Below are 27,556 nucleotides of genomic sequence, written 5' to 3' on the forward strand. Positions count from 1 at the left end.
TTTTAAAATACCAAAATACTTTATTTTTTAAGGGGACAGTTTTTTAAAAGATATTATGGCAAACTCCAAGACATTCTGTCTTTAAGTAATAGTTCTATAATATAGTGCACTTCCACTGTGCATGAAACCATGCCCAGTCACTTGGAAGCAGAACAGTTTTTCCCATTGCAGAAGCTACAGAGCAGCACCCTAGACATTCTCTCCCTTATATTCAGTGTGTTAAAATGCGTAATGGTGTGTAACTGGCACCATCTCAGTTTCTTTAAGCTCATTCAGCCATCACTGTTCTGGAAACCAGAAAAGGCAAGGCAAAGCGTTACAAGCATTACAAATACCCTTCTGTCATCTTCATTTTGGGAGCAATCCAGATGGAAAGATTTTGCTGATACCAGTCCAGCTTTGGACTGGCCTGGGCAAGGGATTGTGTGTTTGGCAAGAGCTACAGAATGGCCAGTTCTGGTGTTGCTAGCAAGAACAGTGGTCACTGCCAACATCTCTCTTTTACTTCAGTTTCTCTAATCAGCTCAGAATTAGCAGGCAACAGCCCTGAATTTGTTACTAGAAGCAACAAATGATTTCTCTCTTGCCTTCTTCCACGCCATTGCAATCAGCTCTTCCTCCCATGTTAGCAGATAAACACAGTGATCAGCAGCAAATGATTCATTTAGCTGGCTTTGCTGCTTCTCTGGAATTCCCCAACTGCATCCTTTTTTTCCAGGAAGTGATCTCAAGAATTTTAGAAACTATAAAACTAATCTTAGTACAGCACTGAAACAAGAGATACTATGATGAGCTGTCTCACTGTTGGAGACAGCAAAAAAGATTCAACCTTTACATCTTCAGGCTGGTGACTTTAATCAATGTCATTTCGGTTACTCAGAAGAGGGTGAGCAGTTCAGATCTCTTGACCTAATTTAGGATACATATATTTATTCTTATGTAGCCTTAAGGTTGTCTTATCAAAAGGATCCTCGTTATATTGGCGAGTCAGGATCATTGCTAATGAAGGATCATTTCATTCAGCCTCTGCATGTTGCCACCTTTTCTGACATTCTAGTTGCCACTGGTGCTTCTGTCAAGTGAAGTAGAATATCCTTGTTTCCATACTGCATAACTTGTTTATAAGATCGTGAAAAGAGTAAGGACTTCCGTTCCTGCAGGCAGTCCTATTGACTCACTAGAAGTCCGGGTTTCAAGATGAAGACCTCTAGGTCACATCTCATTCCCATTTGGTCCTTGAAAAGTTTAAACAGACAGTTGTCTCTTTTCCTGGGTGGTTACAGATGATGTCAGATTTAATTGTACTTCAGGATGCTTACCAGTACAGTAAAATCCTGCATGTCTTTTTTGGATTGTATGGCAACATGTACTTACACTTTGTGCTGTGCTGTTCCTCAGCAGCGTGGCTGCACTCAGCGTATTCTTTAAGGGGAAGACACACGTGGTATTTGTATTCTCATCAGCATGCAAGCAACCGTTCCTCAGATCCCTGTAGGGTCCCTGTGGTGGCGAAAGGAATGATCCTGCATGTACAAAAAAGCCTAACTTCAATTTTTCCCATTCCATCCCAAGATGCATAAAAATATATCTTTCTGCAGAAGGATAGAGGTCCATTAAGAAATTGTACGGGACTTATGGTTCCTGGAATAACAAACTTCACATCACACTGTCTCAGAGCTCAGGCTCTCTTGCTGGAGAGCAATTTGGTTAGATTTGCAGATAGAGTGATCAAAATAATTTAGAGTGCCTTCAGAGTCCTGAACAACCTTGACAATTAAGGATTCCAAAATAAAAAACTCGAAGAACTGTTAGAAAAACTTCAAGAACTGTTTATATTTTGTGTTTGTTTACAGTTTGCATATGATATATATGCAGATGTATATTTATTTTGTATCTAAAATATGTATTATTTGTGGAATACAGAGATTGTATTAATTTCTTGAGTCACCATCACGTAAACTGAAAAAAATGAATATTTTGAGAGATTCAGTATGAACTGTTTCCATAACCATCTATTTTTTGTGATTGAATTCTTTTTCTCAAATCTTTCAAATTCCCCAGGGTTTTGTATACAATATTGCAAAAAACAGTATACAGAGTCCTGCTTCTCTGAACACAGAAGGAATCAAGCAGAGACTTACCTTGCTCAGAGCTTCCACTCTTTTTCAGTTAGCGCTCAACCTTACAGTTTTATCAATATGCTTTTCTTTTGAGTCATATTCTTAGCCCTTCTGTGACTCGTTCTCTGTTCCTTGTGTATATATTCCTTTGTTAGTTCTTCTCTCTAACAAACACATGCACACATAAATACACACAGAAGTGTATCAAGCAGTACCCTACATTTACATCCTTACAGATTTGTATACGTGTTTATTTTAGACAATGACATATTTTGAGAACCCTTGACCTGGACAAGCAGTGGTTGTAATCACAGGTAGCTTTCAACAAATTTTAACCAAATGTATAATGACATGCTTTGCTTAAAAATAGTACTAGTATGTTTCTCTAGCATACAAAAAGAAGTATATTTATGTTACAGAAGATGAAGTGCTCTCCTGCCTTTGCTTGATTGAGCTCTATAAGATCAGGAAACAGGTAATCTATAGGTCAGCTTTTACACTAAAATCCTATAGTCGAGCTTTATTACTGTAAGAAACTGAGAAGTGGTTCAACAAGATTGTCCAAATTTAGTAAGAATAACTAGGATTACAGTTCTTTAAAAAGGAGTTAGGACAGTTTTATGAAAGCTGGTTTAAATATGTGATTTGTATGTGTCTCTATAGTATTTTCTTTATGAAAAATAAAAATAGATAGCTTTTTCCAGTAGCTGATTCATTTCTTACCTACTCCTTGACATAGTAACATGAGGAGTTAAAGAGAAAATCACTGGTTTGTAACTTGTTCTCTGCTCAGCCCTTCTGGGTGGTCTGCATAGTTTAAATATTTCAGGAATGAAGTATTTAAGAGATTACAATGTTAAGAGAGCAGGTAATCAGAAAACATATCTTCCTGTAATGTAGCAGCACACTAAACAGAAGAGTTGAAAGGCACAAATATAAATTGTTCAGCTTTTCCAAGTCATGGCACTTAACAACAGAGTACAGCTGCAAATAAACTTTTTACAAAGCTTAAAATTAGGGTATTAAAAACTATGAATTTACAGTTGATTATCTGCCTAAAAACAGTGAAAGCACAGCAGAACAAACTAAATACTAACATTAAACCCAATATTAATCATAGCAGAGTACAGGCAATTACAAGGATAGCTGTTTGTTTGCTTTATTGTTTTCCCTAGTCCTGTCAGCTTCATGCTCAGTATTCTTCAGTTGCAGGTACTGCAGCTTCAGCAATTACACCCTGAAGCCTTTGTAGCTTTGTCTTGTTCTTTTATACGCCAGCTTTTACTAGAGCACACTAGGTAAAACATACCTTCTGTAACAGGGATGAGACATTATCCTATTTTTCTGGGGTTTTTTTCCCCTCCATAGTATTCTATTTCACAACAGTTTAGGGGAATAAATAAATTAGGTCTTCATTTAAATCAGCAACTCTATCAATACTTTTCGTTTTATATCAGGTTTTTGCTCTAAATAAAATTTAAGAATTAGAAACTATAGAATGTTAGATCTTCAAATAGGAAAACAACCCCAACTTCTGCACTGTCTGAACACGTCTGTAAAACACGTCCATAAGAACCCTTACAACGGGCAAATTTGGGCTATGAGTGTCCAAACCATCAGAGCATCCTACTTACAACCTAGCTAATAACATGGTTTTAGGCAATATACAGCATATAAAGAACACAAATCTCAAAGTCTAGTGAAATGAACATACAATTAGTACTCCTTATGACACGTGCCTTGCAGGATATTGTAAGAGCGTTGGAAATGCTTTAATAACTGAATATAAACACATTCTTCTCTCTCCTCTCGGATAATGCATGATCTTTGCTGTACGACAGCATCATGAAATGAAAGCAGGAGAGAGACATCTTTAACAATGAGAAGGCAGTGAGTTTGGAGGCGGGGGGTGCTGTTAGAGAACAGCTCTCAGGGGCTTAGGCCCTCTGGTTAGCTTTAATTTTCATCCTGAAATAGTGTGGAAAATGTATGTTACTGCTATCCGGGCTGTTAGGGATTCTGTCTGCAGGATACCAGAGCAGCTAAGAAGGAATCTTGTAGTTAAGTATAGTCTCGTTTTCTCTACCTTTTTATAGCCTGGATTCTAACTTTGTAATTGTAAGTCTGACCTTGTATTTGGCTGAACATTTTCTAACCCTTAAGATCATGCGCAGTTAAAGATCATAGAATGGTTTGGGTTGGAAGGGACCTTAAAGATCATCTCGTTCCAACCCCCCTGCCATGGGCAGGGACACCTAGTGAATGAGTCTAGTGAAGCTGACAAATACACAGTAAGTTCTTCTTCGAAATAAACAAGTCCAAATTTAGAGACTGGAGATGGCTGTAAACTACAGTGACTGGTGTGTTGATGGAGCTGTCACCCGGTGCCTTTTGAAGAATCACCTCTGGCAGGCACAGAGACCAGTGTCTCTTCTGGGAGAAGCAGGTGGTGAAGAGACACCATATTGCTCTGAATTTATGAGCATGGACTTGGAACATTTTCTCTTGTTCTGTTCCATCTGTGTAACTCCTGTCCACAGTAAGACTGCACACAGAAAAGAGGGTGGAATTTAGCCCCGTAGCTGCAACTAACAACTCTGTTCAAGCCCATGCTGGTTTTCTCTCGTCTTTTTGTAGCTTTGTTAGTGCAGTGTTTTTAACAGTGTAGAAAAAGTACCAAACCCATACTTTTGCCCATGAAGTAAGATGATGAAATTTAACAGATGGTAATTAAACCAGTGGAGACAGAACTTCCACTTCTACGGCTATTTCACAAACTCAAACCAGAACTTTGCACCTTTCTAATGCACAGGCACATATCTACATATCTGCAGTTATAAAGCAGTGATCCTATAGTGATCCATTTGCACAATAATTTCCTTTTAATTGTGAAATAAGAACATAATCACATTATAACCAAATATAAAAAATGTTCTCAGAAAGATGAGATAGAATATGCAATTGTGTAACAGCTATGCAGTCTGTGTAACTGTAACAGCCGTGTTAGTGGCTCAGTAGGTGAGAGCTGGACTTGATGATCCTTATGCATCCCTTCCAACTTGAGATATTCTATTCTGTGATTCAATAGACATTTAAGTGGCCAAATAGATTTAACAACAATGCTATCAGTTTATTCACTCTCAAAGGCAAAAAGCAAAGTTTATGTTTAGGGAAGTTTGTTTTAAAGTCCCCTTGCATTTCTGAATTACAGGTGCTAAGGATCATCTTACTCATAATGCACCGTTACTTTTGACATCAGTGTGAAATTTGAAAGATGTTCTTGAGGCCTGTAGCACCTAGTTACAATTCCATTATGGAACATGCTCCCTTATAATTCATTCCATTGAGTTCCCTGGGATTGAATTTGCAAAAGTAAATACTCATTACAGTTTACCGCTCAGTGCCCCATCCCTTCCCCTTTAATCAACAGCAGTATAAGCTATGAGCTAAATGCATGATTTCACAGAGTACTCCAAGCTACTTAAGACTCTAAATTTGACTGTTTAAAAAAGGGTTTTTTAACAAAATACCTGTTTAAATTCTTTTCGGTTTTAATACTCAGTAGTGTATTTGTTTAAAAGAGAATGGGGTTTGCTTCACGAAGCTTACACATAGATGTCTGCAGGTTCTGATCATGGGATGAACTAATATTTAATTCTCTCTTATAGAAGTGGTGTGGAAGGAGTAAGTATCACATTGTTTTCTACCTCCACATGCTTGTTCTCAAGAGTGGAGGAAACCAAATAACAAATTGACAGAAGCAGTATTTTCCTGTTTGGATACTTTTTCCACACAGCTTCTGGAATCTGAATTTATTTCTGAGTCTCTGGAAGTCTGCTGTGCCTGTTTTTTAGAAGTAGGCTACAAGCAGCTCAGGTAACTTGCAGTTTTTAACTGGCAATGTCTAAATCAAGTACTACAAACTGGACAATTGAGATCAAGCGCTGTATCCATAGTGGAAGCTTTACTTTTGAGCAAACCACTTAAGAAGCTATAAACAGGAGGTAGCTGCTTTCGTAACTCACCTTCAAGAACAGACCCATTTTTGGCCAGTGAGGCCTTCAAAAGGTCCAGCACTACGGAGCTCAGCTGGAGGGGCCGGTTCGATAAGCCTGTTTCTGCTCAATCGGATGCAGAAAATTAGAAAGCACAGATACATGCATATGCCTGCGGGTGCGGCTTGTCTGTCATGCATATGCCTTACAGTTTTGCATCGGAGTTGTCTTCTTACTAGCCTAGTAAAAAGATTATCTTAACTAATGCATGCTGCTGCTTATGAATTTACAGTAATTGATGTGCCAGCAACTACATATTTACACAAAGTATGTTTAACCAGTGACACTTGAGTCCATTAAATTGCACCTAACAGTTAATTGAGCAAAACGGGTAGTGCAGGAGTATTCTGAAAATCAGATTTGTAGTTTAGGCTTTCTGAGGTCAAATACTTTGCATATCATAAATCAATGATTTGTTTTCTAAGTATGTCTTTAATGTTGCTAAAGAAATGAAAAATTAAACATCATTGCAAGTAAGCCAGTATTAGGTTACATATTGCAGATAATCTGATACTTGTCCCTGGACTCCTGTTTATTGCAATGAAGTTTCTGCAACTCTTCAAGAGCAAGCAAAATCCAATTCCATGGATAGCAGGGAAGGAGGAGAGGAAGAAAAAGTTGCACTTTTTGTATCTTGGGCCGCAGTTCAGACTGTAGAAGTCGCTACATGAATGGCTATCACTCACAGAACATGTTGCTCCCTGCTTAGCATGCCTGGAAAAGTCACCAAGGATCCAGTTTGACTTTTCCTCTTAGGGTTAACTAGGATTTTTTCTGGGTTTGCATGGAGCACCAGGAACCTTGCACTGCCATTTCCAGACTTAAAAAGCAGTAGTTCCAGCGCGTATCTTCAGATGGGCAGATGCCCTGCATGCTATTTTGAAATCTTGGTATTTTAAGACAAATCTAGATGGACTACAAGGATCAAAATAATCTAGAAAAAGGTATGTGGGAAAAATAACAGGAATACTATAAATTATATAATTTAAAGATAAGGATCAGGTAAAGCATGCATATTAGGAACTACATAATAGCAAAAAAGGGGTTTCATGTTCTGGCTAATCCAGGAATGAAAAATTCTAAGATTATTGTATTAACATGTCTCAATTTGCTCCTAAATGTGACTTTACATATCATACTTGTATACATATATTTAAAATTTATAGCAGTTGCCAAAGACAGAACTAAGCATGTTATAGAGAATATAAAATTTGTGCCATGATATGGCTCTTGGGCAGCTGCAGAAGCAAGAGTCTCTAGGGCCTGCTTTTTCTTATATTATTAAATATAACAGCAGCTCTGGTATTTTAAGTACAGTGTGTAACAAGAAACAGAAGAAAGCTGAGCAGTTAACTTGAAATCTGTCTAAACCTTGTTTCCAGCAGTGCTTCCTTGCAGGCATGAAGGAAGTAGACTAACAGCAAATATCCTAAGCAATTTTTACCCTCATCCAATCTCCCCCAAAGAGCAGAGGCCTGCCTGAACTGTAAGCAGCAAGCAGAACACCTCATGGACTACACCACCAGGAACTCCACAGCACAAAATGAAGCAGGGTGAAAAAGTGTAACTTAACCTGAAGTTAAACATGTAATTGAAAGTCAAATTAGAACAAGTTGTCAGCAAATGCCTGTCTCAGTAGCTTTCTAATGACAGCATTCTCTTCCAAGTGCTTCTCTGTAGGTACATTCAAGTATGGCTGTGCAAGCATTTGAAACCAGAATATTTCTTACTTGAGTATTTAAGAACACGCAGGTGATTCTCTGCATCCCTTTACACGTGAATCCTGTTTGCTCAGCTCCATGTAGCTGAGTCAGAGTAGTTCCTCAGTTGTTCATTAACTTTTCTACAGAGTTGTCATTACTGTGGTCGCACAGGAGCTTAACATGTCCGCACTGAACTGTCCTGTTCTTTCTAGGCTTTGGCCACAGGCTCTACTTCAACAGGCTTCAGATGTTTGGAAGCAATTTTTTCCACCTCTAACATAGTTTTGACTGTAGAGCTTTGGAGAACTCTACACTTCTGAAGCACATCCTCAGCATTTAGGTATTGGTGGCATTGCTTTTAGGACTATCACTAGGGAAACCTGAGTTTACACCCCCCCAGTTGGGAAGCCTGAAAGGAGGTAATCCATTCCACATTCCTCTGCCAACATGTAGCCCTGCACCACCAAAGCAGCCACCAAACTGACAGCCAGTACCTGTTCCTAGAGCCATCCTGCACTCAGATCCGAGTACCAGAGCAAATTCTGCTCTTTGGCATCAACATGTTACAGTAGAGAGCTAGGGCTGAAACCCAGTGACCAGCAGAAGCAGGAGTTGTCTTAATTCAGAGTAATATTTTAAATATTTAATGCTGAGGAAAAAATACAGGTTAGGCGAAGACAGCAAATCTCAAATCTTTATGTGTTCATTTAGACAAACATTTTTAGCCTCAAGAACAGTGTACCATTTTCATCTGGCTTCCTTTGACATGCTGTCTCATTTTAAACTACCAACACATTAATAGTTGAGATGCGTCCCATACAAGGACAAAGTAAATTTAAAGTAATTTAGGACAAAATACACATAAATCTATTTCAGAATTAAACTATTTGGTACCAAAAAGTATGAAAAGTGTGAAGGGTGGAATTGCTGGATCATCACTACAAACAATTTAAGCGAACTTTTATTGAAGCATTAAGTTGTGGTACAGATATTTTTAAATGATCAAAGTCTAACACCACAGAAGTTATAAACACCATACTCCCCCCATCCTGATCACCCTAGATAGTTCAATAATCCATTCAACAGCTTTCATTTTTATAGCCGAGGCTTATGCTTCTATTTGTAACATGTATTTCATTATTACTTGAAAAGGGATCTTCAGTCTACTTAAAGGACCTCAAGCCAACAAATGTCAGGTCAGTTGGGACAATGTTTAAGAAAAAAGAAACAACACTGAAATATTGGTCCTCAATATTAACACCAAAAAGCATTAGTGCCATTTACAGCATGTAATTGATTAACATTGGTAAAGAACATCAACAATATGCTTAAAATAAAAAATTCAAAATGTTCCAACCACTTGATTTCTAACCAAGCAGACTTTAGTTTATAAGCACTGAAAAAGTGCTTCATTTATAAATACAGAAGGAACAAAAGACCATTGTGTCAAACCAGAAAGTGTCAAAACATTGCAAGGACAAGAGAGGGGAAAAAAAAATAATCTCAATTTCATAGCTAACATGCTGGTCTCACAGCTGTTAAAATCCCAGTATTTGCAAACATAGCTGAAAGCGTGCCAGCTCTTTAAAGCCTGCATTTTAGTCAATACCCATTAAAGTGACTTTGAATTACACACTTATTCATGTTCTATGAACAGCATTCTACTTCACTTCTGTCCAGGTGTCCCAGACAGTTCTTGTTCTATGCCTTCACTTAATGCCCTCAAGTCACAGTAAGAGGAACCACCTTAGTAATTAGGAAGAAAAAACAGATGAAGTCACAACACTCAAATACAACATAAGTCACATGCACAACAATGTCACAGGACTGTCACAAGATAGAGGCATTAGCTTTGCTTGGAACAACAAAACGAAGTGACACTGGACCAGTTTAGAAGCACTCTTTACAGTTAGAAGTGGTAGGTCACAGGTTTCACTGAGAATAATCCAAACCAATCCACACATCCAGCCTGGCAAATTCCACTCCTTCACTAGGATCTACCTGCCAGTGCTCCAGAGCACCAGCTTCTCAGCCTGACATAACTGGTGATTAGGAGAGAAAATGTCTGGTGCCAATATGAACTTGCACTTTGCAAAGCTGTCACGCAACTATGCCAAAGCGCTTGCATCCTGACTCAGCTCTTCCCCTATTGACTCTTGGACCTTCTTCAAATTCTGCCATTACGTAGCAGTGTGACAGCTTGGCGATGTGGACAGATAAACAAGCGTTAGGGTAAGATGAAATTTAACCTGCATTAGTACCTATAGCCAAGTTCTAAAGGTGAAAGACCAATGCATTAGCCCAGTGCTACAGTATAGCTGAGCAAATTCCTATAAGCTTGAGCAGAGCATAAAAAGTCAGTCTGATTTAAAAATAAATCAACCACCACCTGTAGTAGCAAAACAATTTGTAACTGTTTTAGGAACTTCCTCCAAACATGAAAGTGTTAATTAGGAATCAGTTTCATTAGAAATCATAAAAGTTTGTCAAAAACTGTTTTAGACTGAAATCACAACATAGATAAAAAAAAGTGTGACAATTTAACAAAGAACTGTCCCCAGTGAGCAGGTTGAGGCTGAAGTCTAATGAGGACGAAATCCTTGTCTGTGGGGAATTTTTGGTGATACCTGGAGAAAAACTATACTGTGTGTAATTCTACCTGAATCATTTTTACAAGTGATGTAAAGTTTCATACAGTAAGATTTTTCTACATGCACTTCAATTTCACAGCAAGAGTGGCATAGAGTACCTAAACACAGAAGAGAGCATTCATGCAAGATATCTAACTCCTTGATATAATAATGCATACAATTCAAAATGGTTATACTATGATTACACCTAGGGCTTTCCACAACTACAAGGTGGTGGGAGTGGAAAGCATGGCCCCCTGAATCATTAACTAGAAAGCAACCACCACCTTCTACATGGGATTTCTTTTTGCGCTTTTTCTTCATTCTTAATCAACTGTGCTGTTGCTGGCGATTCTTTGTAAAACTTGTAAAAACAAAATTATAATCACTGAATTGGGCAATCTGGTGATCAAGACGTTTAAACCCTTCAATCTTCTGGGCAGAAGAAAACACTGTACGACATTTAGAGCTCTAGAAAACAAAAAAGTGAAAATTATTTTTAAACTTAGCATTTAAAGATGGACTAGCATGATACATGTTTTATGTGTGGTTCTTGTGATACTGTTTCCAACAAGCTTCAAAACCCATGCCTGACAGTGCTGCAGGAACTTTCAATCCCAAGCAGCGATTCTGCTATGTATGGTACCGCTTTTCTACAAATCCCTGTCTGGAAGCATCACCATTAACAGCAGCACTTCCACAACTGACAGCTGCAGCCAAATCCAGAAAAAAGCCAAAGCAAGAAATTACACCTCTACAGAACTGCACAGGAAGTCATGAGAATACTGAGATTGGGCTGCCTTATCTTAATATTTCTTAAGTTTTCTGGAGATCAGATTTAGTACATGCCAAAGCAATACTGAAGAGTATTTTTACTTTCTAAAGAAACTACCATCCAAATATAGAGGCAAACTGGAAACTACTGACATCCCAGTAAAAAACCTCTAGCCTTTGTTTGTGTCTATACACATTTCAGGAGCTGACAAGCCAATGCAAGAAAACTCACCTGATTAACAAAGAGGGTTGTCACAAATTTTCCTGGCTTGAAAACCTCTACAACTTTTCTAATCAGGTCATCATAAGAGGTCTGACTTATGTTTGTTTCAAAACTAACGTAAGAAAACTCTGGTTCTGGAGTGATGTGAATAGTCCAGTAAGTTCCCTGAAAAAAATACATTATTACCACCAAATAATTACTATTTGTTTTAATATTAATTACCAATAAGTGTAAAACTTACATCCGATTTCATCCCATTCATTGAATACCCACAAGGATTGAACATTGTAGCATCAATAACAGAACCTGGTATCAGGTCACGAATTCCACTCATCTGAAAGAGAAGTTAAAATGACATCACTCAGTTTACCATGCATCCTTATACTTGTTCAGATTTAACTCAAAGACAGAATGAACACCCATTTAGGGGACCGGACACCAATTCTCCCAATAACAAGTCAGTTTGATAATGTGTACCACTGTAGATGAACTTGCTTTGCATCCTGTCACCAAGTAAGTGACTGAGTGCCAAGTTGCATGCAAGTTATCATCAGATACTTTGCCTCTTACAGAACCAAGCTGCATAGCTCCAAGAGAAGGGAACAGCTTAGAATACATAATTGCTTCTGCAACTAAAATGGAAAACGGAGCTCCTGTTTAACCAGTACCCACAAAGCAAAGGCTGTTTACATTTACTCCAGTGTGAGAACATACTACTTTATACTCTAGAATGAAGCGCAATCCCAAGCACTTTGATTTCCCACACAGCACTTGAGCTACAGCCAAATCTCAATAGCAAATACAGTATGAGAATCAAAGCCTAAGATGGAAAACCAGATGAAGTCAATGTGCTTGTCAGAGAAACTTGTTCATGTCACAGGACTTTCCCATTTGGAAGGAGAAAAGGAGACAAAACCCATCAAGTTATGCTTAGACCACCCCCCCCCCCCAAGTTATCCAAATGGCTCCATGATTTAACCTTTATTTTGACACAGATTCCCTTCGTATTCATTATCTTCAGTCTAAGTCTTACTCTTCATAATCCCCATCCTTCAGTGGAAGTTACTCAATTGTGTTTTTATTCCTATTCCTCCATTTTTCAGAGGATAAGCTTCCAATCACCCAAAGCACAGCAAATTGCTCCTTTCAATAGATTAAATCAGGGGCATTGAAAATGCAAAGTTATATTCCCCAAAACATTCTAGAGTTAAATCAATTCTACCTCCAAAACATTAACCTGACATTTTCTATGAGATCTTTCCTACCAAAAAATAAGCTTTGTATTAAATGGTAAGTGAAGCATTTTGTTGCCCAATTTCCACCATTCCCAAAAACACTTAGTTTTCAAGCAAACATACACGAGTGACATCATTTGCAGTAACACCATCTTTCATGTAGAACTGGTCCATAACTACTGGGTCAAGCTCACTCATCAGAATTTCCAGTGTCTGATCAGGCTGATTGGATATCCGACTCTCTGGGAAATCCAGGGTGTACAGGTACCTATATAAAATACAGATCACTTGTGTAATAAATATTAGCAGCACCAAGTTAAGTTCTACTGTAAACCCCAATGATTTCGAAGTCTTCACATACATACCAGCAATCAGAATTCATACGCCCCATGCAATAAGCTGCTCCATCTGACAAGACAAAAAGTCTCCAGTTAATGTACCACAGCTGATCCTTTACATAAAAGACTAGCTTCAGTTCATATTTAAAGATAGTAGAAGTCTTTCACAGAACACTAAGAGGGCTCACTGACACAGTCGGCATCTGTATCAAATAAGCAGGCATTTAACTTCAGGAATGTAAAGCCAATAATCAGAAAAACAGGCTCCCTCAGAAGGTGGTCTGGGCACCCCAGTTCAGAGCCTACTAGCAGGAAATTCAGATTACAGCTTTAGCTATGCACCAATGGAAACCCTAGTACTCTTAAGCATCTATTTAATGAATTTATGATTAGCATTTATTTTCAAATAACTCAGATAAGTACTACAGCTTCCATGTTCCTTCAAAAACCTTTTCTGCCAGTAGTTAAAATTCAAGGTTATTCTTGTAGGTTTTAGATGTTATTAAATGTTTCAATTCAATCTTTAGTGCAGTGACTTTTCTGAGAAAAGCTTACATTCTTCTCCAGTGTATTCATTACCTTCAATTACTATTCTGTCTTTTTAATGCTTTTAGAGTTAGTGAGAGCTGGATTCTGCAGACTGACTTACTACACTCCATTTGGAAGTCTGAGATGACCTCAGTTAAGACAAGGTGCTAAGTGTCAAGCTTAGTATGATTTAAATTTTGACCTTGGCGAGTTAGTGTCAGAAACTCAGAAAATAAGTATTTTATAGCTTTTTTTATGCAGCTGAAGCTTGTGCTGGCTGTAGAACTGCAAGCACTGCTGAATGAATGGCCTGGCAGCCTGTACGTATTGTACTGCTTGTCACTTCTCACTTCACATCAACACTTCACACAAGCTGTGCAACTTTGCTGAAGTTTCATGAACTTACTTGGGAAAATTTCGTTAAGAAACTCTACTTCTTCCTGGAAATTCCTATGTGGGTACTCCTGGTGGGAAGGCTTCATGAAATTCTTACGTGAATAAAAGAAGCTCTGAAAAAATAAAGATGCATCTTAGATATTGAATATATCTGTCCACTTTGAATCTAAAAATCTAGAAAAAAAGCAAGCATTTAGTATAAGCTTTCACAGGACCTAAGTTTCCATTGTCAGAACACTGCTACCTGTATTTTCATTTCAGAGGCATATGATTTTTCCTGGCTTAATTTGTAAGCTACAGGAGTCAGCTTACTTCCAAATTTGTTTTCCACAAGAAAACAGCACTGACAACATGGGCATGGAAGTCTTTCACCCTCAAGTAACCTTAACTCAGCACAATAGCATTTGTAAGTTAGCATCCTTTAAGAGGCAACAGAAGGCTAAATCCTACAGCAGAGCAAGCAATCTTACATGACAATCTTCCCATTACAGGAAGCATACATAAATGGCAAAGGAAGTTTCAGAATATTTAACAAAATCAGTGAGTTTGAAGTATCAGTAAAAAGCTTTTTGTACGTTCTAAGGAAGATGCAGCATTTTTAGCACCTTACCTGAATTGAGTCAAACCCACTGTACTCCCTAGCAAGCTCCAACAGGGGAACCAGTGCTTGCAGTAAGAGGGTGGTACCACACGTCTTCAAAATGAAACGTCTCTTGGAGACAAACATGCTACTCTCACTGTAAAAAAAAAAGTGTTAAAAATATATTAAATGCTTTATATAAAACAAGCCAGGAGAGAATGGTTAGATCTTTGTTCTTATCCCAACCAAATGCATTACTGTAAGTGAACATTCAGCATATGGTACATAAACATGCTTGGCAAATGGATCAAACCAAATAGATTTTAGCTAACATTTGAGAGCTGTTATGATTTCCCAAAACAAATACCTGCAGCAAGCATATTACACAGCTACCAGACTACAGGAAAAGAGGTACTCCATACATTACATACTCTCAATCTATTTGAGAAATACCAAGATGCTGTGAAGTGGGTACGCAACACAGACATGCAATTTAATTTCTTAACCCAGACACAGAACAGGGTCAAACTTGAAATCTGACTTTCTCAGCTGAAAAAAAGCCTATGAGAAAGTCAACTCAAAAAAGGCAAAAGCCTTAACAGAATTTCATAAATTGTCTGGCTGAATCTTCTAGGAAAGCTGACTACTGGAAAGTGGTAAATCAGCACCTGTCCACAGGAACAGGAAGCCTCATAATACGAGTATAGCCACAGCTATATGATATGCCTTATGCGTAAGATACAGAAATTAACTATGCATAAACTAAGTCAGATACTTTACAGTCCTACTGAACCGGAGATGTTGATACTACATCCAGAACACTTAAACATGTACAACAAGTATCTTCTCATGAAGTAACTGAACAATGGGAATAAGTCTAGCTTAAATAACTAACTCACTTTGGAATGCTGTTTAAGAATTCAAAGTGAAGGTTATACTTCATCCAGGAAAGCTGTAGCTAGTTACATTCTTTTCAGAATTTTGTTTTAAATATATGAAGCTTGCGGAAACAAGACTTCAGCAGAGTTTCTTTGACTAGCTTGCTCTTAGCCCAACCTTGCCCTCAAGGCAGTCTTTCAGAGTACAAAAGCTTCAGTTTTTGTAATCTGAAGTAAAACAGAGAATGCCAATGTGTCTGTAAAGTTCATGTAGAAAAAGCTTGAAAGCATTTTGCAAGATGAAAAACACATGGCAAAAGTAGTGTCCTTACAACTAACTGCTGCACAGCACAAAAATTCCAAGAGTTCAGGAAAGCTACGTTTTTACAGATGTCCTTAGCTCAGCTGCAAGAGTTGTTCCACTTGACTGCATTATCTGGAGTTAAAGCCGATCTACTGACACAGTTTTCGCTGACCTAGAAGTGACACTTAGATGCACTATTCTGCTGAAGTAATCCTAAACCTCTTAATCGGGGAGACTTATTTGTCCCTGGACAAAATTCAATGATCAGGTGCAGAAACACCACAGCCCTGTCCTTAATCCTTCTAGTTAAGGACAAACACTGATAACCATGAAGACACTTCTGCTACTGAACAGAAGCATGACAATATGATGATTATCAGACCCCTGCAAGTTGTACTCGTGAACAGCAGGATCTTAACTCAAGATTGGATTCTCAGCCAAGTGGATCCTGTATGACAGCTTTAACTTTTTTACCTCTTGGAGACTAAAAGAATAAACTAGTGGCTTACCTGAGTACATAAGCTTCCTGCTTGTCAGTTTTTGTCACACTTATGATCAAACAATGCACATTCTCCAGAAGTTTGTCCCACTCAATCCTGTGAAGAAATTATAGAAGAGCACAAACAACAGGTTAAACAAACTGAAGCTTTCTGGAACCCTGGGTAAAAAGTATGATCCAAACAAGACCACAGCTCTTGTCTTGAGTTGTTGGATCTGAAAGTATGAAAGATGAGGACTTTTTATATAGAAACTGTCTACCACAATACAGTAATATCCAGTAATATTCTTAGCTTTCAGTGAATGGCTAAGTATTCCTCAGGATCCGTTAGTGTAATTTGCATGAGGACAATTGTCAAACAGCAACCCCAAGCTTCTAAATAGGCAAGTCAGGATAACCTTAAGTCCTGCATCCCATATGTACTAAGATAAAATTCATTGTTATAACTTAAGGTATGCTTTAGGTTGAATCTCCATGTACTTCCATCACAGTAGTCACTGGCAACTACTAGAGTCATAAACCAGCAAGTCAACATTAACATGTTTTATTTGTCCAGCTTAGAGTCAAGTTCATAACTGAATTGAAAACCAGCCCTAAAAATTAATACATACCAATGACCTGAATTCCTCTTTTCATCAATCAGGATCATAGAACTCCTTCTACCTCTAGATGATATAGAAGACTTATAGCAAATAGTTTGGAATATTACACTTAGATGAAAATGAACTGAACTGTTGTTATATAACACAAGTTAAAGCTACAGTGCTAGATTTCAGTATAGTGGGAGAAGTTTAATATTTCAATTCTTTACTGTCATTACTCATTCTACAAGGAATTTTATTAAGAAACCGAAAAAATCAAAGGGCTCAAATTAAGCCCAAAGGCTTCCAAGTACTCATGCAAAGTGACAGACTCGCAAAGAACTACTTTGGTTGTCACTTCAGTCTTGTGTCTACACCAGATTAGTAGAACCCAATCTAGTCAAATTTACTATAAAGCAGACAGGAACAGATACCACTTCCTGAAGCTACAAAATTACAAGACTGACAGCTGCCCTACTTCTCCCATCCCTCCCTTCCCATAGCATATTCCACGTGCAGGCTTGTGCTCAGACCTGTCATGAACCAAGAAATTTACTAATCCAGCATAAAACTAAACTGCCCATCAGTAGAGCTGGAACAACTACAGGACCCTTTGCAGTTGGGCATGTGGAAGAATTGCAATTTTTTCATCACCAAGCAAGCTACTAGATTGGCTCAGCTGCCCATGGCTCAGCCCAGCCTAATCCCTCCTCGGGTGTCAGACCTCTCTCCATTTATTGACACTGCAAAAGGTCTGTAGTTGGGATTTCAGGACAGAGCACTCACTGTTAATTCTATCAGCAGGGTTTCATCAGCAGTCACCAACCTTTTGCCTTAGAAAACTGGTCGGTTTGCAAAGTTGAAGTTTTAGATTCTGCTGCACATCTAACTAAAAAATATCCAGATGTTCTTTGCAAATAAATGCCTTAATTTCTCCCTCACTTGAGAATGCTTCCTGAAACTGCATTCTGTACCTTTCCTACTACTATTTGAGCATTTTCCCTTTTAAATCATATATTGCACTAAACCAGTATATCTATACAGAAGTCAACAAGAACAACACACTTAACTTACAGACTCACTCTACAGCCTCTTTTTAGATGAGGCTAAAGCTATTAAAAATGAGTTTAAGAGAATCCTATACATCTTAAAATCTCTCATAATTAAGTGCACATCGAACAAGTTTATGAACTCATTGATATAACTATATACTTAAAATCAAAATGAGATTTCCCCTACCACCCCAGTTAATGAACCTTGATGAAATACTCTTCTGCAACTGTAGACATGACAGCACAGACCACTCAAATCTGTATGTCAAAAAAACCCCAGCTTGTTTTTAATGCTCAGATGAAGTCCCACACATTTATTCAGCCCTATGCTTGTGTCATTGACTGGGTTCAGCTGTTCCTGACACTCAAGTATATATGAAAATACAAGTATCTGCTCATCTTTGAAAAATCTGGTAAACACAAAAAGTGCAATAGTTTGTATTATACCTATTTTTTAAATGCTCCTAGACAATGACACTATTTTGCTGACGACTGAAGGATTTAGTTTTCTCTGGAAGCTACAGCACATGTGCACAAATTTGCCAGCCTTAGTATCTATCTTCCCTCTAACATCCAATTATATTCTTCCCGTAAATTGAACTAGGTAATGTGTTAATTTGGTTCAGTATGGTGGAATAACTGTTCAAATCATTCCAGCGCCACTAATGATGATATTTTATCTGCCATTAAAGAAACATCCAGTGTGTGACATAGCATTTATGAAAGCTGAGACCTTACAATGCCTGATGCTGAGCTGCAGTAACCCCATTTGTACATTACTACAACTCTGATTTTGTACTTGTCTAAGTATTAATGGGTATGTAACCATCTCAGGCTTTGCAAGAGCATGCATTTCAGCCTTCACAAGCTTCTTACCTGGTCAGGCAGTCAAAACCTTAGCTTTATGTAGAGAAGTAAGAATTTTCTTTTAAGTATCACTGTAGTGCAGTTCAGTACAGGCACTTCAGGAAAATGTCTCGTTTAAGTTTCAATCATGTATTAGTAGAAGATGTAAGAATTTTGGTGTTTAATTAGTCCAACAATGAGGGATCAGTACATACTACCAACAATACAGTATTGCACATTAAGTTCAAAGCCTTCCATGCAAAGAAAGTCCCTAGTTATGCTCATTAGTACTATAGTTGGTATTTAGGTACTATGGCCAAAATCTGCAGTTGCACAAGGCCTTTGCATATTAAAACTTTGCTCAATTCTTCACTATTCCACTACAGAAACCATATCTAAGCATATGCTAGATGTTCATGTGTTCATCCTTTACACAAATAAAGGGTAAGTTCATTATTTTATCCGATTAGCATTAAGGAAGAAAGCCTATGAGTTGAGAAACATACAATGTGTCAGACTTGATCCAGAAGCTGACATAAAATAGACTAACAAAGGGTTGCAGCACCCACGATGAGACTTGGCCACATTAGGGAGAAGTTCTGCAGAGAAATACTGGCCTGTACATGTATGCATTTTAAAGTTAAGCACAGAAAACTACAGAAAGGCTACTAACATGCTGGATTTGATCTCAGTATAATCTATTTAAACAAGGTGACCTTAGTATTTGACATTTTCCATTGTTTAAAGCAGAGCTAAGGAAGAACATCTGGGACTACTTTGTACCAAGCAGACTGAGTTCACTAAAAGTCTAACTCCTGCATTTCTTCCTTTTCTTTAATCTGTATAATCAAGCATTACTAGTTCGAGACAAGCAATGTCTACCCCCACTTAATGTGGAAAGAAGAAAAAACACCTTAAAAATAGTATTTCAATGGTTATCAGTACATGTATTGCAGCTAATCCCATTTTATTTTGCCAAGAAAAAAATCCTCAAAGTTAGTAACTGTGAAATACCTGAGAACATTACTTCCTATTTCATAACTGAGTGAAATTTTAACTGGGATGCAAAGCCTCCAAGTGAAAAAGGGGAACCAAAGAGACTAATTCTCAATAAAATGCTATCATGGGCTTCTGCTCTCAAAACTCCCCTTTCAACTGGAAGTATGTGGATTGCATTACTATTTCCTAAATTATCTCCCATAGCCAGACATCAGTACAACCCCACACACTTTCTCTGGAGACTGCTTCCCTATCCTCCAGCCAAGCATATAGAATATCATGCCAACTCCTCGCTGCTATGGAGGCTTATTATCCACTTCATTCCAAAGCTACAAGATCCTGTTTCTGAAATTTCAAATAACTGACACCTACTGAAAGTCAAAAAAGTTTCTCCAATAGGCAAGCAACATGCATCTTAAATGGTTGCACATGCTCAGAGAATATCAAATGCAACTGGAATATATCTACTCAAATGTGAATAACTGTCCATGCTTGAATGGTAGAAAGCTGCTTGTTCTATACTTGACTAGCAGAACACGCCAAAAGAAAGAAAAAAAATAAGTTTAGCAATCTACTCCTATACCTGTGTTGCAATGTTTAGTGCCTTATCAGCACAGACTTGTTACCAGAGTGCAAATAACTTCCACTCAAGCTGTCACCCAGGTACATCAGTACAGTAAACCTATCAGAACCGAGTAGTATTTTAATTTTTTAGGAAGTATGCTTGAAGTGTGTAATGAAATAAATAGCCAACAGTCCCTCTCAACCAAGTTCCAAATCATCATGTTTGCTCCTTTATTTTGTATTTCTGTGAAATATAGAATGAATAAACAATGAATCAAGTTCTCCTTGCCAGATAAAACCATACTTTTCAATGCAAATTACTGGCCTGTTCTGAGCTTTTACCTTCAGGGGTAAAACCCATTCTCAACACAGGAGTCCAGCATATCAGGCAGTAGCACAATACTGATGTTTCAGGCCAACAGGGAAAGGAATAACAGCAATTTAAAGAGATAAAGAACATCAAGAACTTCTTCCTATCAGCAACTAACAGCCTCCACAAGCATACCATCCCAGCAACAGTACCTTGCTAACACAGCCCAGACAGCACCGTGAAGAAAAGTTGTTTTGCAGTAGGACAGGAATTCTTAGGAAATAAACCCTATGAAACTCCTAAACATAGCCTAAGCTGTATACATAGTCTTGCATAGCTTTTCACTAAAATAGAACAGCTGACAAGTCTGTAGTAATCAAAGTAATAAGCATTTTCATCTTGTACTTACTGTAAGATCTTGTTTAGAAATCAAGCATTAAACTGCAGAGCAACTTATTTCTTCACCTGTTACCTACTAAGTATTTTTATGAGCCAGTAGATATATCAGTTACCTCATTAGCAGGCTACAGTTAAGTAGGCTAATCCCTACCAATACCATGACCCAGAAGAGCTAAACTTAACGCCCTGTCTAAACTGCCTATGCAGAGGAGCTGTAGCCAAGGAGTATGGAAGCTGGCTGAATACCAGTGTCAGCAGAGTTGCAACATTAGTTTCAAGTGCCCTGAAACAGGTAGATACAGTACAGACCAACTACACAAAAGTCACAAGCTTTTAAAAGCACCTCCCAGCAGCTGGTGTATTCTTCTGCAGACAGCTGCATGTGAATTATTTCCTATTAAAATTATAACTTAGTTTATAAATTGTTGTTGAAGACAGATTATCTTGAACTATGCTCACACCCTGAGTTTAGATACAAGGCACTGGCAACTCAATCATTTTACTTCAGCACTATCTGTGACATGCACAAAACCCACACACTCTCCACATGCTCTGAACACAGATACACAGAATGACCGCCTGCATCTCCCTTATCTTAAACTCTCCAGGGACATGCACTTAATCTTGAATTAAAGACAGGCACCTGAATGGAAAATTGTATCCACATCAAAAGTGATTTCAAACAGTACTCCTCACAAAATACTTCTTACCTAGAAGATCCTGAGCCAACTGCTGAAGAGAATAATTCCCAAATGACACAAAGATATTTCAGCAACGGCACAACGATGGCCACAGACAGTGCTTTAAAGGCTGCATATTGCTCCCGGTGCACGCCTTTCATCATTATTGCAGTTACAGCAGTACACATGGTATGGTGACTCCATTCTTTACATCCGACCAAGAGGTATTCCTATGTCTCATATAAAACAAGAAAACAGACCTGACACTCAAGATGTTCAAGGAAGCACAAGCCTCAATAGGCACATCAGGGCACATCTGAATGTAACCTTCTCCAGAAGGAACACACTGTAAGGCAGCAAATACCTGCCATACACCTCAAACCTTCCTGTTCCCCTGGCTGAGTAAACAGCCATCAGGAAAGCTATTTTAGGGATATACCAGTAGCTACATATTGTAATAGGATGCTCTATGTAGTCTCACTAAGGGACCAGATCTTTGACGGAAAGTGACTAACCAAACTCTTTAGCAGTTTCAGTGGTAAGGTAGTAAAATACCAAAGAGTCTTCAACATAAGTCTTAACTTTCCACATGCAGTATCACAATCAATAGTGGCAGTGAGTGTAGAAGGGCTTGTTTCCTTTGTGTGAAACCATTTTTTAATTACAATTGAGAGAGTCACAACAAGCGTATTCTACCTGTAATTTTGAACTTGGTTGCTAAAATCTAGTTTATGAATATCCATTTTGATGAGGGGAAGACTGAATTCTTACATAAAGTTCTCCAGATGACCTTTCACTTCCATGTAAAAAAGCTCAACAAGTACAGTGACAGATGCCCTTATCCTGGCACAATCCTGCCTACCCCATCTTCTTCCCAGTCTCCACACAGAGTAGCTCTACACTGTTTTGTTCTGAAGCACTGCAGGAGTGAGAGTAGAAGAGGGCTCATGGCCCAGGCTCCTTGCACCATCACTGTTCTGAGAAAACACGCAGATAACACTGCTATGGTCCTATGGACTGAAGGAAGTGGTAGAAGTGCAGCAGCACTGCAGCAGTGAGTTGACTCAGGCTATAGGGTGCAGTACAAAGCAAGTATTTACAGGGCTCTTATCAGATGCTCAACTGTATTGGTGCTTAGCAGTTTTCGTGCAGCACAGGATGATAATCTCATATCAGTGTCACTCCATATTGCTCATTACTGCACTGTTTTTCCTCCAGCTTCTTGTGTGTCCACAGAATATAGACAAATAGGAAGCACATTAAAGGTCCATAAAGAAGCTTAATTTCAGAGTACTCTCCAGGGTTGAATGCCCGAGATATAGACTCAAATACCTGCATCATTAACATATGGTTTCAAACTTTTTTACATTCAAGACTATAAGCCTTGAGATGGGAAATGCAGAGTTGCACATCATCTGAAGGAATAAACAGCTAATTTTACTGTGGGGATAGTGAATGCACTACTCAGTCACCACAGAATTCCAGGGCTTGCAGCATGTTCGTCATGTTTTCAGCAAACCCTCCTTTTTTATACATAGTTTAAGGCTATTTTTTAAAAAAATGCTTTACAAAGCGTAGTGAGAACAAGCACTGAAGTTAAAGCAAATTATTTCAAGACCACAAAAAAATGTTAACTTCATTCCACTTTTGAATAAGTAGGGTAGGCATCTTCAGATGCTTGTCACTATTTCAACCACAAGGCCTTTCTGCAGAACTGATTAGCAAATGAACACCCCCCCCTCCAAATCTTAGCAGCAAAGAAAAATGTTCAATACTTAAATTTTTAGTTGGGACCTTTACGGAATGTATTAAAACAATAAGTATAATTTTTCTCTCAAATACTTTACACCTATCCAAATTATTCCCTAGAAAGCAGGCTTGCCCATAGGAGAAAAAAATGTGAAAGATTTCTTAATTGCATCAGTTCTTTAACTTCCCCCCCCCCCTTTTGTTTTTGCTGGTGATATCCAAAGCCTTTCACATATCTAATCCCTAGCAAGCACATGCAACATGGAAATTTTTAGCTTTGAACACCAGCTTAGTCATTCAGTAGATGAATGGCTCACATTTCACTACTAAGCAGGTATTACAATACAAAAGGCAAGCTCAACTGGTTTGCAACTTGACTCTAATTTAGCTATTGTTCTGTAGTTGCAGCTTTGATTTCAAGTTCTGTACAACATAAACTAGCTTATTTAATTGCCCTTATAGAATTAGCATACTGTATTCAGAATTTTTTCATTTGCATTTATCAACGAATGTTTATAAAACTTCATTTCATGCTAGCAACACAGTACCACTGATAATTACTCCTGGACACAGGTTAACAGCAATTTTCAGATATATCACAGCTTCCTACCAACAAGGTACACAGCTTCTAAGAGCCAATTAACACAAAGGCCTTCAAAGCTTGCTCACAGCTCTGAAACCGTGTTAAAGACCACATGTTCAACAGTTAACAGTTTGTATCTACTCTATTAAAACTTTACAGCCATATCTAAGCCATACAAAGGAACCATCACAGCACCTGCCTTGCAATTACATTAAATGCTATTGAGCAGTTTTAAAAATTAATTTTGCAGTTTTGAAAACATGAGCCTGAGCTGACAAACAGAACACCAGAGAGCATGAATGCGTCAATGAGGAAAGCATTTGCAGAATGCCATCTCTAAACTAGATTTGTATATTCCAACACCAGCATATTAACGCAAAGTCAAATGAGTCCTTTTGTAATCTTTCACATTTGAAGTCAAACACGACAGGAATCCTGAAGTGCCTACATAACTCAGATTATCTGCATGTATTTCAGCTAGGATCTGCAATAGTCTTCCATTATTGCCTGGACATTAACTATACAAGTTGTTACCTTGTGGCATCTGCTACACCATCAAATCTCAAGTAACTGTATGACCATACCTGATTATTTCCATGTTAAGCGCATTATTCAAAAAGGTCTAAACAGCTTCACAAGTCAGAAAGTTACATGAGCCTCATTACGCCAACAGGTCAGAACTAAACATGTACTATGCAGTGCTTCTGGCACAGCAGAAACAAAGCTTCCACTACTCATGAGCTACTGCTGTGTGTATATATATACACACACCTCCAACATAGACTACTCATTATTTCAGGAAAGGCAGTTATCTGTCCACTGGCAATTCAGATATTTGGATAGCTAACTCTACCGATATACACACACAGGAAATTTGCTGAGAAATACCAAAACAAAGGAAAAGACAAATAGTATATGCTAAGTATGCCTTTGAATGGAGATGCTACCATTATTACCATATTCCAAACATTCAATATATCATGACAAGCTCTCCTCCAAGCTCCCTGACCAAAGACCACTGGGTAACAGTGATACACACAAGCAGCTCTGGATACACTGAAAACACCAGATCCTCCAGCTACCATCTGAACCTGAAAAGTCAAACAGTTTACCATACTGATAAGTAAACTACTGACATAAGTATAACCCTCAGATTTGCCCCGTATGCTTAAGACAAGCCTGCTTTTTCCAACTATGTCAGCTGATTACATCTACATACCAATCTTGTCCCTCCTATAAACCTCTACATAGTTCTGGGCCCACGCTAGGGTACATAAGTGGATCTTGCTTTGCGCTTCAAGTTTGCGGCTCTCATTTTCTGACACTTTAGGGACACTTGTGCCACGATCTCTTCTGCAGATCTACAGTTGGACCTCTTACTGTTGCAAGTCAAAAGTCTAGGTATTCCAGTCTTTCCAGACTCCCCCTCCCATAAAATACTGTACTGGCAATCTACAGTAAAGACATCTCGTGCCTGTCTCGCCCAGCACGGTTTCAAAGATCACCTGCGTGTCGGCAGGTGGCCATCGGCTACTGTGCTAACAGAGGCCAAGCGGACATACCTCAGCCGTAGGAGCAGAGAGCTGCCCCCTCCCAGACAGGGCCCACTTTGAAACACGTGTACACATGAAGCTGTGTGGGCCTCGGGCCTTTCTTCCTCCCTCCCTGGGTGGCAGTGAAAGAAGCGCCAGCACATTCTTCACATGCCCATTGGGTGACAGGCGCCGGCCCACCCCTTCGCGGCGCCCAGCTCTCATTGGCCTCAACTTGTCAATGGTGGGGGGGGGGGGGGGGGGGGAAGGAGGCAGCGCGATCTGGGAGCGGAGCCAAGAGACTCACGTGTAAATCGTGGCTCCAGCCACACTTCTGGGGGAGGAGGGGGCATCCCCCCCCGCCGCTGCCTGCCTCACTCCGGTGCCTACCACGCCACAGGGAGACCCGGGAAGGGTTCCCGTGTGCCGCCTGCTTCTCTCCGCAAGAGCCGCTCTATGAACCACGCCAGCTACACGGTGCCGGTCGCTGCGAAACTGGCCATGTGAGGGAACCATCAATCCTCGTCGCGACAGCGAGAGCGATCTCCCCTTTCTAGCTTCCATGAACCGGGAACGAGATTCCTATCCCCCTCTTTCCGCAATACAGCACAGCCGGTCCCAACGGGCAGGGATTTTCCCAGCCTTCCCATCCCGAAGCTGGCGAGGGCAAGAAGCCCCACCGTAACAAGACTTCTACGGCTCTCCCCTGCGAGCGGGGCCAGCTACTACCACACGGCTGCCGGGAGCGCAACGTGCGCGGGGGCTCGGTGCAGAGGGGTGGGCGCCACTGCCATGCCCCCGGCAGCACTGCGACACTCCGCCATCCGCCTCCCCCCGCAGGCACTCCCGGCCGGCGCGGCACACGCCCGGCTCTCCTCTCCCCGCCGCCACATGTTGCCGGCAGGGACCGCACGGGGCTGCACGAGGTGGCGGCAGGGAATGGCTTCCGCGCCGCGCCGTCCCCGCCACTGCCACCTCCCCGCCCCCGCCCCGGCCGGGACACAAGGGCCTCCGCGGGCCGGCGCCACGGCCTTGAGGGGGGGTCTCTGGAGGGCAGCGGAAGGTCACCTCCTGCCCTCCCGCGGCAGCGTTGCGCCGTCAGAGAGAAGAGGCCGGGGCTGTCACCGAGGGAGGGGGAAGGAGGCCGACAGCTCGGCGGCCACCCCGGGGCCGAGCCCGCCGCGCGCGCGCGCCACCGTTGCCACCAACGGCTCTGCCGAGCCACCCCGGAACCAGCCTCCCGTCAGCGCTGCCGCCAGCCCGCGCACGGCCATCACCCCCCCCCAACCCCCGCCCCGCTCCTCTCACACACTGTCGGCCGCCGCCTCCCCACCCAGATACGCACCACCACCGCCACCACACCCGGGCCCCGCGTGCGCCGGTCATTCACCGGCCCCTCCCGCCCCCCGGCCGTTAACGGCTGCGCTCCCCACCCGCCGCCTCCCCCCCACCAACCCCACCCCGGCCGTTAACGGACCTGGGTATGGTGCGGAGATCGCCGGACCCCTTGCTCTGGTGCGGCTCCTGCTGCGCGGGCTGCTGCCGGGCGAACCACACCTCCAACAGCTTCTCGGTCCCTTCGAAGAAGTGTGCACCGTTCTCCTTCATGGTGAGACAACTCGGCAACCAACAACCACAGAAATTAACGACAACCAAACTACCGCCCCCGGCCGCTACCGTTCGCTGCTGCACGGGCCGCCCTGCCGCCGCCGGGTCCCAGTCCGTCCCGGGCGGGTTTCACCTTCTAGGGGAATTGTTTAGTATTAATTTAGTGGGGGGGGGAAAGGGGAAAGGAGGAAGAAAAAAAGAAGGATTTTTTTTTTTTTAAACCAGCGAAAACCACCCGGAGTGCGCGGCGGCAGATGCGGCGTTAGCGTGTGTGAGAGGGTTACAGTCCGAGCGGGGGTGCGGGCGGGCAGGCGATGCGGTTCGGTTCCTTGTAGTCCGTATGTTCCCCTGTTACAGAGAAGAGCGTAGAGCGAGCGCTAGCTAATGTCG

General features: G+C 40.5%; 1 protein-coding gene across 2 annotated transcripts; it reads right to left on the reverse strand.

Annotated features, from left to right (window-relative positions):
* On the reverse strand, nt 1-27,556 carry AMD1 (adenosylmethionine decarboxylase 1). 2 transcript variants are annotated; one of them, XR_011047906.1, is made up of 10 exons: nt 27,036-27,556; nt 16,274-16,360; nt 14,613-14,739; nt 14,013-14,115; nt 13,106-13,148; nt 12,864-13,008; nt 11,747-11,839; nt 11,515-11,670; nt 2,142-10,979; nt 1-1,500 (listed from the first exon to the last, which is right to left on the reverse strand). XR_011047906.1 is itself a non-coding variant. In XM_068397423.1 (9 exons), the coding sequence occupies exons 1-9, from the start codon at nt 27,164-27,166 to the stop codon at nt 10,839-10,841; spliced, it is 1,026 nt and encodes a 341-aa protein (XP_068253524.1). In that variant the 5' UTR covers nt 27,167-27,556; the 3' UTR covers nt 1-10,838. The 2 variants fall into 2 exon arrangements, 1 of the variants encoding a protein (XP_068253524.1); XM_068397423.1 differs by having other exon boundaries at nt 1-10,979.

Source organism: Nyctibius grandis, chromosome 1 (genome assembly GCF_013368605.1).
Source record: "Nyctibius grandis isolate bNycGra1 chromosome 1, bNycGra1.pri, whole genome shotgun sequence".
Taxonomy (NCBI): domain Eukaryota; kingdom Metazoa; phylum Chordata; class Aves; order Nyctibiiformes; family Nyctibiidae; genus Nyctibius; species Nyctibius grandis.